Below are 15,295 nucleotides of genomic sequence, written 5' to 3' on the forward strand. Positions count from 1 at the left end.
AGGGAGACAAAAAGGAAAAACAGCCATAGCAGAAATGCTTTCCTGAATACAACTGAATACAAGCGAAATTTATATAAACAATTTGATGCAACTCTCAGTATGTGTTAGCCTTCAACTAAATAAGATACTAAATACACTATAAACTTCTAAACCCAGTATTTCTACTAACATATCCATGCAAATATTGATTTCCAGTTTATTATTTCACCACTATTTTTTGTATTTATTTTTAAAATTACCAACAAAAGAACAGAAATTGCTGTAACAATCAGGGATACCACTACTTTCAGCATGCATTAACAGTGATTTTTGAAATCCTGCACAAAGTGGTGTACCAAGAATTGCACAGGCACAGTGTCAGTATGGCTTGACCATTTCGGTAACTCTTTATTTTTGACAGGCAGCAAAATTCAGGCTGAGCTGCTGAATTTTTCTAAGTTTAAAGCTATCTTTTTCTGGAACAAAGTAAAACTCAAATCAAAGCACTATTTTAATGAAGAGGTGGGAATGTCAAAGTGTAATAACCGAGTATGTATGCACAGACATCAATGCAAATGAAAGATGAAAACAGATGTGCGAGTGGGTCTCAAGGTGACAAGGAAGCTCTCAGTCTTAAGCTACTCTGCAACTATGAGTAGATGCAGCCAAAATGCACAGCTCTCAGGAACAGATTGCATTCCAAAAGCTTCAGACAAACCTACTTTTGAAGGCCACACATCTGTACTGTGCCTGAATACACACACACTTCCTATTTAGAAAAGGAATTACCTTGTCAATTATAGTACACAGGTGCTCCTTAGAAGAAAGGGACTGGAAAAGCTCTATGCACAGCAGAGAGGAAACAGAGTGAGGAAGTAAGCTGTGGATAATCATTGGAGATGTAGCGATTCCAAAAATCAGTACTAGAGGTAATTCATGGATATGTTGACTAGATTATGGGGGAAGGGAGAAAAAAACATAATAGTTACATTATAGAAAACCATGAAACAAATGCATTATATTCCTCCTACAGCACTGAGCTTAGATGCAGAAAGGGTAAGTGAAAAGATTTGTTGCCAGTAAACCATAAGAGTTTTGATGTGGAGTAAAATGAAAAAGAAAGGAAGCTATTTAAAGCCCTAACATAGAAAAGCAAGTTAAATTACATTTTAGGATTAAAATTGCAGGAAGTGGCATTTTTATGCTTTTATGCATTTATGCTTTTTAGCATCTTTTCAGTTAGAGTATTGTACTGGTCCCATCTTCCCAAAAAGTTATATTCAGAGAACTGAATCTTACAACATGATTTTTTTTTTTTTCCAAAGAAATAGAGGAAAAGATAAGAGACATTAAACAGCTAATGGTCTCAAGAAAAATTACAAATTTACACCACTTGATAAATTTAAAATAAATATGAAACTCCTCTAACATTCAGTGTTCCCATTATACTTAAAAAAAAAAAAAAAATAATCCCAGCTTCCCCAGATTCAATCTTCCTCTTCAGATATTTTAGTATATGCTTTCAGAACCGATAACCAGGAGTGAATGCTGTACTTCTTATGAACAGCATACAAATTGTACAAAATACAGTTTTCAGTATTATTTCATCATTATTTTCCATTTCTATTAGTTTCAAGGATATGCAAATTCTGTTGTCTTAAATATCTTCTGGGTTAAAACTGACAATTTATTCCTTTCCTCTGTTTTCACCACAGCCATTTTTGACCTTTGTGTTTTGTTATCCCACAATGATTTCATTTCTCTAACTCCTCAAAAGTCACTGCTAGAGACTTAAACATAAACCAAATAAACTTCATGCACTTCTGTCCACTGTTGATTCCCTAGAAGAATATCAGAGAGAAACTGAATCTTGTGATTAACACATCACAAGAACCTCTCACATTTACCCACTTCACCCTTATTATTAAACATCTTTAAGACTGAAACGGAGAGAATAAACCCCATCTCTGATATCAACCCAAAGATCTTTTTCAAAGTATTATGCAACTCTGTCAAGCTTCTATTTTACCCATTTTCTACTTTACTTTAATCAAGACAATCTTTCATTACAAGATCATCTGAATCCTCTAAACTTTTTTCTGAAGGCACACATAGTCTATGAAAAAAAGTGTATTTGCAAATAGTGGATTGACAGACCTGAACATTCATTTACATTCCACATGCTCGTAATTATACATTTATCCTTGCCACAAAAAGCACAATAAAGCACAACACTTAAAATACAATTAAAACCTTATTTTTCCCCGCCTTACACCCTAATTATTTCCAGATAATTGTGCAATTCTGATTTTACTTCTTGAAAAGTTCCCCAGAGAACCCATCTGCCAGATCTGAAGTAGAAAAATATTTTTATTGTGGCACTCTCAGCAAGTGAAATTGCCTAGCCTTGTTTAGAGGTAATGTCAGGTGCTCACGCTGCAGCTGAATTAATTGTACAACCACCATCCAAATTCTGCTGCAACTGTAGTTTCACACTGAGGACTAAGTGTAAGATGCTCTCTTCAGAGAACAGCATGGATTTTTTACTAGAATACATGAGATGATATTAAGGAAGACAGGTTAAGGAAGGACAGAAGCACAGGAGCACCTGAAGTAGTCAGCTACTCATTACAGATCCTGGCCAACATTGACAAATTCTCTGGGTAAGTTTTATGTACTTCTATTAGTAAGCTAGTGACCTTTAAACAGCATTACATCAGTAGCCATACAAAAACCATACCCTGAAAACAATTTTAAAAGTCTACAGAAGAAAGATCTAGTCTCTAACAACTAGTGCCAATAAATCCTCTTATGTAAAGAATTAAATCAGCCATCCAATATCTCAACCCAGCCCTTAGGCACTCTGACTCAGAGTCCCAAGTTAGTTTTAGGATAATTTATCCCAAAAACACAGAAAATAGGTTTTTGCTCAATCACTGCTGCAAAGAAGCAGCATTAATGCTTGATTCCAACTCTCCACTTGCCTCATCGTTACACTTCAAAACGGCTGCATATAGAAAATGGGTAAAGGAGTGGCAGAACTAAACTTCAGGTCACATTACCTGCTGATGACTATGAAGTCTTGAAGTACTTTTGTTGTGAAACTTTCCATGTCTTTGAATATTACTACAACTGGAGGAGACTGCCAGTGTCTAGAAGAGGAAGTTCTTTTTTTGCTCAAAGTTTCAGAATCTGCTTTCTTTGAAGCCGTTTGCTATGCATTAGTAAACAGAAGACAGGAAAATAAAAAGATTTTATCACATCTATGATATTATAATGCTCTAAAGTGACATGACTGACTTTTTGCTACAGTTGTATTTATTATTAGCATCTAGAATTGCAATTTTTCTTCCTTCTGTTTGGAACAGCAGGAAATACAAAGAACAAACAAATTTTAAAACCCCACATTCCAACAAAGACAAGAATAGTTCTGTAGGACAGAACTGGTGAAATTCTGTCGGGATTGAGGGAAAAGATTTGAGTTGTGTACATGGACGTTGGCCATTTCCTACATCTTTACCCAGTAATAAAAAGAGCATGTACTCATTAAACTTTTATTTAACACACTGCTCTAATGAAGTCATCATAAAGTAAGTTCTAACTTTTATTCATGACAAAAACAAGACTTAAAACTTCATTAGCTTTATTAAACACAAAGATACAAAAACACTTTGCAAGTTATTTTCTCACTGCTTGTAAATGTAGTGTGGGCTGCAGATGACATAATGGCACATTAGCACTAATACAGTGCCTTTCCCCTGGATGGCTGTTCTTTCTTAAAGACTCATCTCAGCACTCCTGGGAGAAAAGCATCTGGCATAAAGTTGATACTGCATTTTAAGCTTCTAATTCCCATATGACAAAACAGTACTTTTTGCTTGTTTTTTGGAATTCTGACATTCATACCTCATCAGAAACTAACTCCACATTTGTTATATACATTACAGATTTATATCAATCTCAATTATTTCTTAGTATTAAATGAAAAGCCAACCTTTGGCATTTTTTCACTACGGCATAGGAATTTGAGTTATTCAATTTCTTTTTTAAAAGCATCTAAAAGGTCAGGCATTTTTATAAACTGGTGATAAAAAAAAAAAGAATCATACCTTTGTTACACTCTTATACCAGTTGATAAGAGAAGTCATGGAACAACGTATTCTATTCTGGGAAACCTGCACATAGTCCTCATCTTCCAATGAGTTCACATCTATATAGCAGTTCATCAGCTTCCCCATCAGCTTCTGCATCAGATTTTTTATGCCTTCACAACACATTTTTAGGTACACAGTTATTCAGTAACACTTCTCACGCTCCAGAAAGCTTGAAAGTATTTGTGATATGCATGTTGTTAATGCAATAAAAATTATCCTATTAATTTGCCCAGATAGCAACAACTCAGGTTAAGATGTTGGCCCTGCACCTTTCCTGAACTAACAGCAGCCACATACTATTAGAGTGACTTAAAAATAACTAAGGCAGACAATCCGTAGATCTGGGGATGCTGCCATAAGTGTTTTTAATCTTTTTACTTAAAAAAGAAAGAAGGAACAGAGAGAGTGGGACGAAGTTTTATTCTACCCACTCCCTCACTGTAATAATGTGACTGTAAGCATTTAAAAAGTGGAATGCATACATACACTGTCCAACTAAACATGATGAAAGCCAACCTACAATATCACCATGCAATACACTAAGCAACATGCTCCTGACATTTATGCTACAACTAAGTAGTATTTCAGTCTTCATTGTTTGTAAACAGAACTGGATACCTCTTAAAATACAGTAGGCATTACTGCTATATTAACATGGGATTGAGCAAGTCTTTAGAAAGCCTTCAAGACCTCTCCGACCTGTTATTCTTACACGTGGGGGCAAAAGCTAGAACTTCTAGTTAATTGACAGCTTATTCAGATGAAGAAGCAAAGCTATTGCAGTATTTACCTGGGCAATCTTTGGCTTCCAGCAAGGCTATGTAAGGAGTAATGTTATCCTGAAGGGCTTCTGAGAGACTTCTAAAAGTCAAGTCATGATCTGTAACATTTACACCTAGAAGAAAAGACAAAATTTTAAGGGCACTTTTCCTGTGATTTGTGACCACCATGATTGAATAATAAACTGAACAGCAGACAAAACCCTCAAACATTCAAGGAAAGAATCAAAAGCATCACGTCATCTATGAGGAAAGATGGAAAAAATAGCACAAGATTAGATGTACATGTTAATACTAGCTGATTCAAAGGAACAGGCAATCACTACAAAGACCTCTCATGTAGTTTGTTTTTTTTTCTTTTTAAAGACAGATTTCTCAAGGGTGCAAACCTGCAAGGATTAGGGCTGGTTTTCTAACTTCCCTGCTTCCTCATACCCTCAGAAGCCATCCATAGTCATCTAAGGCCTGCAGACAAGAAGATGAAATTCATCTTCTCTAGAAGAGCAGTGCATACACCTGAGACCTGGATCCTCACACGGCTTATGTAAGGAGGAAAAGTACTATGAGTTAGTATGAACTACAGTCTGAATTTACCATGAACTACTGCCTTTGTTAACATCCTTAGTCCAAGCCCCTCCAGAAGGCAATTCACAGCTTGTTCCACAGAAATATTCAGAGCAGGAACTTCTGACTTTCTATTACCTACCAAAGTAGACTACCTTCCAGGCTTTGTTAGTGCTCACATGGTAAATTTGAAGCACAGGCCTGATTTTAGGTTCCATAAAATGATCCACTGAAAATGCAAACAGGTTGCCTTGAACCAGGTTTAGGATTACAGTTACAACCTTTTGGAAGGAAGTGGGGGGGGAGAGGCCGGAAAGAGAAAGACTCCAAAACTTCACTAACTTCAGTAATAGGATCTTCAGCTATTTTTTTCACCCTCTGCTCCTTTTCCAAGAATTACACTGCTTTCCTATAGGTAAAGATGCACTGCAAGCATGTCTATCAGAAATACAGAAGCTGTGCAATTCCATAGTTAGTCACAGAAACCACCAAGCATGTTGGTGGCAGAAACAGGGACAGAATCAAAGCATCTCCAGTGCTGCTGGGGGGGTGGGAAAAAACCAAACCCAAATCATTATCAGCTGCCTAAGACAGACCTTTAGGGAAGGTGTTACCTTACTTTTACTATTATGCATACCGACAAAGGGGAAAGAGGTCTTACACTGCTTCCTTCTCCCAGCCCAATCTCTTCTGTTAACATTTCTGAAGCTGACAGTGCTCACAGTAACTGCTGGAAGTCAGCAATGTATTTTTCTTTGATCTGTCAGTTTTAAGCAGATCTACATAACAAAATAGATCTTTAAAAAATTACCCAAGACAAGAGCTGCAGTAGGGATTTCTCTGGACTTCATCTGACAAGTCCATTTCGTTGTCTTCTCTTGGAACTCAGAATGAGATCGCCTCAGAAAACTTACTAGGTTATCAAATAACTGCTTATTCAAGTCTTCCTGAACCTGCTGTAAACAAACACAGAGAGATTTTATTTATAAAAATGTGGAAACACCAGAGTATCTTCCTTTTCCTACCCCTTTCCTGCATAATTTTTAATCCTTAAAACTCCAGGGTAAAATTTTAAATAACACTAAGTTTTCCTGTGAACTATAAACATGCTAATTTATTCACTATGTGGCAAACAAAGACATTTTGCATCTTAAAACTTCTGGTCAAATGCCTCAACAGTAACTTTTGAAAAGCAAATGAGCTTAACTGTGTTGTCACACCTGGGGCTTTAAAGAAGGAAAAAAACCCCAAAGCCTATACTGACAAAGTGTAAGTGGCATAGGAGGAATAAAACAATATAATTAGTTTCTGGAAGAATGTTCATGAAAATTCCTCTTATTTCCTCTTGGCTTACACAACACCTGTAAACATTTTTCTGAGAAATCTACATGATAGCAAACATTCAGCTCCTCCAAATCTAGTTCAAGATGAACTTAAAAAAAAGAATAATAAAGGAAAGCATTAAGTCTGCTTTATAGGAAAAAATACTAAACCACAACTGCCACATTTGCTACACTGTCTTCTGCCCTTCAGAATGATTTTCATACAAGAATATGTATACGCAGGAATATAAGGAAAAGTGAGAGAAAGCAGAGGGAGAGAAAACTTTTAAAGGCAGATATATGGCAGCAGCATTTTGTATTACTTTTACTATGTATGCTCCTTTGAAAATCTGTCTCTAATCCAAGATATGCCTTCTGCTAGAACAGACAAAAAAGAAGTACTCTGAAGTTCAGGATATCAATATATACCCTAGAACACAGATGTCAGAAGCAAAATTAAACCCCTGCCCCCAATAAAATCATCATCAAGATTAATTAGCAACAAGAAGTGACACACACAGCAGTGAACTTGATTTTAAACGAAGTGGCAAAGGCCATCTCTAGCAGCACTGAGGAGGCAGCTGTTGAAGGAGTTAAGGTCACATCTCCAGGAAATTGAACACAATGCCTGCTCAAAAACCTGAGCTCCATTTCCATTACACAGAAGAGTTCGTGTTGCTCTCCTGAACAACTGATAAAATTGTACACAAAGTAATCTCACTCTTTTCACCCTCTACTTATTAAAAAATATGATTATGGCCTTTCTGATGTTGATTGTGCACCTCTGAGCTCCCACCTGATAAATTCTATGGCAACTCAAAAGAAGCTCTAACACAGCATTTTAAAAAGAAGAGTTTACACCACCAGCTTTATAACAGCATTGTAACAGCTCCTGTATTACCATACGTCCCATAACAATCCTCCAAGCTTCTGCTTCAGAATCCATCAGACCTTGAGCTTCTTCTGGTTGTCATTTTACACGTTTTCACTAAGCTGCCGTAACAAGAACCTAAATCCTTACTTTGCATGGTTATAGTATATATTATTTCTTTCTATGCACACCTGTGAAGATGGAATTCAGTCTGCCATAGCACTACTCATTTACTTAGCTTTCTCAAAATCCATCAGTCTTTTCTTGTCAAAACAACTTTGTTACTGGCACTATTTTGGTAGTGTTCCAGAAAGTACACTAGGCCGCTCTGCATCTCAGGTGACCAACTCATTCACTTGCATGACACTGCTTACTCTGGAAAAGTCACATGAACTGAAGTTCAGCCCCTGCTATGACACTAGATTTTGTCACGATTATCTGCTGTGCGGTCTGAAAACCATTATCTGCACAGTAGAGCTAAAATTACCATATTACAGCCCTGCACTGAAGCTTTTTGTTTCTAACTGGGATCCTTGTAGCGCAACTGGAATTCCTCACCTTATAGGGAGGGAATGTTTCTACAAGTCCTTGATGAGATGTATCACAGTAAGAACATTTGCAAGGCCACTGCTGACAGCAGGGGTCAAAACTGGGATACCCTGCAATACTGGAACAAAAAAGGTCCAAAATTCACCTTCCAAAAACGAAGTTCCTGCAGTACTTTTGCCAGCTTTTCATGTTGTGAGAAGCTTGAAAGCATGTCCTCACCAGACAACAGATGGTGCTGCCACAATCACAGCAGTTTATGATGGACATACAGAGGCCAACAGTGCTCCACAACAAAGTACTCAGAGGTCAAATCCTCTTCACTCTTCAACACCTCAAGTAGATACCAGAGAACTGGGAAAACACCAGCACAAGCTCATGGCCTGCCAACAAACTGTCAGGTAGCAGTACCCTAGCAAAAACTTCGGAAAACACCCTGCTAGGCTCCCTCAGCACACTACCAGAACCCCTAGAATAAAAGTCTAAACCAGGAAGCCACGGACTTCCCAGGTATTCTGCAATGGATCAGGCTTACTACAACCAGGGTTTGAAAGTATGTAAGAAAGAAACTCCCAACTGGATAAAGCCCACACCTACCTGGTCTGACCTCAAAGATGCTGCTGCTTTGAGCAGAATTTCAGACTAGAGACTTTCTAAGGTCCCTTCCAACCTGAATTATCTCACAATTATACATGTAAGAACAATTATCACCTCCAAGTTTGCCAACAGTGGGAGAAAAGGCTGTTAATTCAAAACTCAGCAGAAAAAAATACCAGAGATACACCAGAAGCTGGATAAAGAAAACTATGTATAGCAGCAAAAGTAATTGCAGGCAATCTGCCCTTGGGCAAATCAAACTCTAAGGCAAGGCCCATATCAATTTGTTAATGTAGCATGAACTGTCTTCCATCAGGAGGAGGAAGAACAGAAGAAATTATCTGGCAAACTCCTAGCAACCTCAAAGAAAACAAGGGTAGGAGATTTAGAACAGGAAATACTGATGACTTTGCAGACGGCAATGGCTCCGTGCTTCTGAGTGTTTAAGGGAGGCTTTCATCATGATGGGCTGTGCCTGCTGCTCTGGGAGAAATCCTTGCAGAGCACTAGGAAAAAAAAAAAACACCACACCAAAACCAAAACAAACCACTTCTTCAACCTGAAAATCCTGCAGCCGCTGTTGGCAATGTAGAAGCATCGCCTCAAAAGCCTTGATAACACTGTGCCAAAGAAAGAATATCCAAGAAAAGGTCTTCCAGAAGTAGCTACAGAATGTCACCTTCCCTGTAGTCCACTGTGTAGCTGACAAGCCATTTTCTGGTGCAGCTGCCAACATTACAGCCAACACTGGTAGCTAACCCACCAAGCTGAAGCAGTTGGCAGGAAGATACCAAAAATATACCTCCACAAACTTCTGTGTGTTCTCCATAATCAGCACCACAAGGCAGTGCATTGCTTTGCTCAGCCTGGCTAGTTATGGTTTGTAAAGGGTGCTGACTAGTCGAAGTGAGCTGGATCATGGAATAGTAGGAACAGAATTAGAGGAATTTGTGAGTTTAGCCCAAGGGTCCAGATGGTAAGCTACATCCAGCTGGCTTCTACTGTACATCCCAAAACAAACTTTGGAAAAAAAATTCTCATAATGCCTAGAGCCCAACAGCAGGCAGAGGAATATGGAATACTTGCCCAGAATCCTTGACACCAAATAGAGGAGGAAATCCCTGCTGTACGGAAGCAATTATTCATACTATAATACAAGCCAGCTGGCTCCAGGGACACAACAACAGCATGCCATCTAACACACAATTAGGAGGCCACAGTTCAGTATGAAATTAACTCCGATCCCCACCAGACAACCCCACTGACACTGTCCACACTAATTCAATAGACTACACTTGCAGCTGTGTCATTCAGTATTTGACATCCATGCGGTTGTAGTCACATAAATCCACTGTGAATCCTGGGCTGCTATGAACTCTGTAACACAAAGGTCAAGAGCAGTCTAAAATCCTCAGAGGGCTGGCAAGCATGTAACTAAATTGAAGGTAGAAAACAGTAGTATGCCAGGAATTAATAAAAAGGACAATTAGCAAGAAGAGAAGCTTATAAGCAGCAGCTTGAAGCACCAAAAGAATGCAGTTGTGTGGTCAGGAGTAATGGATTTATTATTATTATTTTATATTCCAGACAGGGATTTCAGTCTCAGTCAATATTTCTGCCCTTTTTATTGCTTTAACTAATTGCCCTTTTAAGCATGTAAAAGAAGATCTCCGGAAACAAAGAAGCAAGCAGTGTTGTTATAAATACAAAACACTGCTTTAGCATTAGGTGCAAGACTCACCTGTGTTTCCGATTTGATTTCATTCCATAAAGACTGACAAGTAACAAACCGCAACTCAGTATCCTCTGAATGATCATTTCTTTCTCCGAAATCAACAGCTAAAAAGACAGAATGCAAAGGTAAGCACAAATCAGATTATTAAAACAAAAAATTTTTTGTTGAGAAGAAAATGAAGCACCCAACTGAAACAAGAACATCTTAATATATGTGTATATCTGAGGGAAATGACTTTTCTCTTAACCAATTACTTAACTGCTGGTATCTCGTAGAATAAGTGAGGGAACAAGCAAAATCTATTACACAAGTATGCAGGCAAAGGTAAAGAACTGGCTTCTATCTCAAGTCCCAGATGAGCTAAAGGCTAAATCAGAGTAAACATCCTTTATTATTAAAATAAAATAAAACCTAAAAAAAAAAATCTTTCCCTTGCTTCAGAAAGTTTTGTGGGTCTCTCTCACCTACTAAATATTCAGGCCTCCTTCACTATTACAGTGAGATATAAACCGTAAAGGCTTGCAAGAAGAGATACACGAAAATCCTTTCTGTTCCCCAGGGAGGATGCAGCTAACACCAATTTCCTGAAAATAATCAGGTATACTGGGAAAGAACTGTCAGGACACAAGAGATAGAGGTTTTTTGGGTTTTTTTTTAATACACTTAACCAACACAAGTATGCCAGCAAAACTTTCAAGCGCAAACCAAGCCTACATTTCTGGCTCACATCTAAATCGCCTCTCACTTCTATACACTCTCTTTATGAAAAAGAAAAGGAGAGTCAGATCCTTTTTGGTAAAACAGTATCTTGGCACGTTTTCTGAATACGTCTGGCTTCCCAGGTGCTGCTCTGCCTCACAGATGTGAGTACAGAAAATCTCCACCAGCTCCCAACTAAGAAGGAAAGACAGAGCTGGGAATAAAGTGAGAGACTGAATAGAACTAGTACAACTGAGTGAGATTTTTCCTCCCACATTAACACAGGCTTGGAACCACCCTTCTGCTCCCAGCATACATTTAGCAGGCCTGGTGTAGCTTTAATGCTTCACTAACACCACCTGGAAGAACACAAAGACTGAAGGTTAAGTAAACAGCCGGTTAACCATTGCTACAAGGTGACGTTAAACATAACAACTGATTTTTTTCTAAATGTATGCATATAAAAAATTTAATTTGCTGGCCATTCAATGGAGCATCAGCAGTGGTCTGATCTCTGGAAAAGAACCAGTTGATGAGCACATTCAATCTCCCAAATCACTAAAACCACCTAAACCAGCTCTGCAAGCGATGAATAAGAGGCATCCCTCATCCTCCATTTTCATCATTTCCCCTAAACTAACACCTCATTTGCACCCCTAAGAAAAACCACTGAAAATACATAACCCACTGTGATTACACAGGTCTTAGGTTTTTAGTTAAAAGACCCATCCACCACATCACTGGTTATATACCAAGGCATAACATCCTTTTTATACTACCAAAACCCAACCTATAGGTGCAAATGTGCACAGAAGGCCTTTTGTGGGGTGCCTCAATATTGTCAACTATTGATGCTGTGAAGTTCCGCAACTGAAACTTCACACTTGACAGGTTTGGGCTTCCAAACTGGACAGATGCACAACAAAGTACAGTTTATTTAGAACACCATTCTAACCAACTGCTGTGAGCAGCCAAACTAGCTCACCTCTGCCTCTCTTTTAGGGGTAGTTCAGTCAAATTTATTTTTCTGTCTCAAAGCACTTGCTAACTAGAGCAACATGTTTAGTAGGATTTATCCAAGTACTACTAATCTTGCAAAACCAAAAACATAATATCCAGTAAGGGGTAAAACTTAATGTGGTTTAAGTGCATAGGTCTTGGTTGTTAGTTTATTTACCTTGCAATAACTTGGAATGATAGACTGGATTCTATTTCCCTGCCTCTCATTCCCTGAGCTACAGATGTGCCAACTCTCATGGAAAAAATAATTTGGGATTAATTTTAAAGCAGGAGTTACAGTAAGTCCCTCTGGTAATGAATGAGCCTGTGGTGACTTCCCCAAATTCTGACCTTTTTACTTCCCCTCCACTTTTTTTATACAAATTGTTACACCTTTTGACAGCTCTGGTGCTGCCCAAAAAGAGTTTAACCTGGAAATAAGAACAGTAAGTTTCCTAACTGAGTCTCAAACAGCAACTATTTAAGCAGCATTATTTGTGGCTCCATTAAGAGTCAGTCCTGTTCAGTTCTCCTCAAATGACAAGAGACCTGTATACACAGCATACAGGCTGGAAAAAAGAAAATATTTATAACACTAGCAGAGAGAAGCCATGGAATCTTCACAAATGGCTCTTCTTTCTTCTTTTTCTCAAGAAACTTAGGCAAACTACTGAGAATACATGAGACTTATGTATGGGATATAATTTCTGACTCCCATACCTTAGAAGTGGCTCATTGAGACCCTTCAGATAAATAGTTTGTGTCCTGGTTTCAGCTAGGATAGATTTAATTTTCTTCCTAGCAGCTGGTATAGTGCTGTGCTTTGGATTTAGTATGAGAAGAACATTGGTAACACACTGAAGTTTTAGTTGCTGCCAAGCAGTGCTTACACCAGTCAAGGACTTTCAGCTGCTCCTGCCCTACCAGCAAGAAGCTGGGAGGGGTCACGGCCAGAAGAGCTGGCCCAAACTGGCCAAGTATTCCATACCATATGACATCATGTTCTGGGGGGCAGTTGGTCAGGAGTGGTGATGACTGCTTGGGGACGGGCTGGGCATTGATCAGCCTGTGGTAAGTAATTGCATTGTGCGTCACTTCTTTTCTGTATTCTTTTATCATTAATATTATTATTATTTTGCCTTCCTTTTCTGTCCTATTAAACTGTCTTTATCTCAACCCACAGATTTTACTTTTTTTTTTCCCCCAGATTCTTTGCCCCATCCCACTGGGGCAGGGGCAGTGAGTGAACAGCTGTGTGGTGTTTAGCTGCCTGCCAGGTTAAATTACAGCAGTTTGTCAGTCAGCAAACAATTTATGGTAGCATGGAAAGGAGTTCTCCTGCAAAAAAAAAATCTGCAAAGACAAAAGACAGCTATATGATCTTGATTGATGGAGATGAAAAAAAAAAAAAAACCAAAACACACTAGCCAACAATTTGCTGGGGTTTTCAGTTTTCAGCAATATCAACATCAAGGAGCAACACATCCTCAGGCAGCTATGACAGAATTCAAACAGATGTGGTGAACCTTCCAGGATTAACCCAAGCACAGCAACGTATATGAAGATGCACTAACCTGTTTTCTGAGACACCCTTCTCTTCTTGGGACTTGGTTTAAAAACAAAGCAGCCCTAGAGAATAGCAAAAAAAAAGAAAAACAAAAAACAAAACACTTCAACATGAGCATCAATCTGACTGGCTCCTGAGGCCTCTTTATTCTCCTTTAATTTCAGTGCTCCATTAAACCAACAATTTAAACTGAATGCCAGCATCTTAAGGCTATCAATTTGCATGTTGTCCCTTTGTATTCCTATTTCAAGCTGGAAAACTAGTGGAAGCGATATCCCAGCAAATTGGGGAAGAACTTTTTCACCTTTCCATTATGTTCTTCAATTCAACCATCAACTAGAAGAGCAGCAGATTCTTTAAACTTCTTATAACCTCCAACAGGTTTAGAATTAAGAGGAAATGATTCCCTGAGGACACATCAATGGAGTTTTCTCAGTACAGTTTCAGTTAAAAACAAAACAGAAGGAAAAGAAGCAAGAGACTGAGATGCACAGAAAAGGTGACCCAGGGTAATGCAATGAGCATTATTAAGTCACCAACAAAAGGCAATGACACGCCACAGCTACAGAGGACAAGCGCATCCCAACTCAAAAAAATAAAGATAGTTAGAAGCAGAACAAATAGTTTGGAAAAGGTTCAGATAAATAAAAGCCCTTGCCTCAGGGAAGGAAGTCCTCTAGGCATAATTCATCTCCCAGTTAGATCAGTTTCATCACAAAGGAGGAGGAAACAAAACAGAAGTGCTAAGCTTTGCACTCCGGAAGATTTTTTTTTTTTCTTTTTCCTCTAGAAAAGCTGAAGTTTCTTCCCTCGCCCTCTCAAATAAAAACTCACCTCTTTTGAAGAGCTATAGTAATTTCCTATATATCAGAAATCATATACATTCCCCAGCTCTCACTGTGAGGTTCTTGTGCTACAGCAAGGGGGAAGGAAACATACAAGTGTTCAAGATAGATAAAAAGACTGATTCAATCTATTTCTCAACCGAGATGCTTATACAAGCAAAGATTACTGGACTCAACCTAGTTCATCCAGTAGTGCAAGAATGATCTAAGCGATCTAAAATAAAACTCCAGAGGTATGGTCAATTTGGATGACAGGCACTAGTCTGTTGGGTGACTTTGGACATGTTATTTCCCTTCTGATACAAGTAAGAAATTGCAGTAAAACACTGATAGGTATAACAGCCGCCTCTGAAAAACAGTCGTATGAATTGGAGATGCTTTCAGATACTTTCCATTTTACCACATATATTAATTACCATTTAACCAGCTGGACAGAAGTTGTGGTTATTCTACATATTCTAAACACTCTGGAGCAATTCCACTACAAAAAGCTATGCTACAGCCTTATTTATGCTGCAGTACGCACGACATGTCAGAACAGTAACGGACAACTGGAATTGGTCAAAATAACTATGAAACATGTATGCTTAAGTCAACTGAAATACAATTTAATGCTTTACAAGCATTGGATTTCCCTA

General features: G+C 38.4%; 1 protein-coding gene across 4 annotated transcripts in view; it reads right to left on the reverse strand.

The window, feature by feature from the left end:
• The window catches only part of ORC3 (origin recognition complex subunit 3), a 35,815-nt gene extending 21,943 nt beyond the window's left edge, over window positions 1–13,872 (reverse strand). For 2 of the 4 annotated variants that reach the window (XM_035888632.1, XM_035888626.1), the window contains exons 1-7: window positions 13,820–13,872; window positions 10,554–10,651; window positions 6,288–6,432; window positions 4,924–5,028; window positions 4,089–4,243; window positions 3,042–3,193; window positions 769–928 (exon numbers count right to left, since the gene is read on the reverse strand). In XM_035888632.1, the coding sequence (XP_035744525.1) occupies window positions 769–928; window positions 3,042–3,193; window positions 4,089–4,243; window positions 4,924–5,028; window positions 6,288–6,327 (612 nt within the window). In that variant the 5' untranslated portion in view covers window positions 6,328–6,432; window positions 10,554–10,651; window positions 13,820–13,872. Of the gene's footprint in view, window positions 1–768; window positions 929–3,041; window positions 3,194–4,088; window positions 4,244–4,923; window positions 5,029–6,287; window positions 6,433–10,553; window positions 10,652–13,819 lie in introns of those variants that run through there. The other 2 variants (XM_035888640.1, XM_035888617.1) reach the window with 2 other exon arrangements.
• Window positions 13,873–15,295: the final 1,423 nt, after the last annotated feature.

The sequence above is a fragment of the Egretta garzetta genome, unplaced genomic scaffold, assembly GCF_000687185.1.
Source record: "Egretta garzetta isolate BGI_Z169 unplaced genomic scaffold, ASM68718v1 scaffold430, whole genome shotgun sequence".
Classification (NCBI taxonomy): domain Eukaryota; kingdom Metazoa; phylum Chordata; class Aves; order Pelecaniformes; family Ardeidae; genus Egretta; species Egretta garzetta.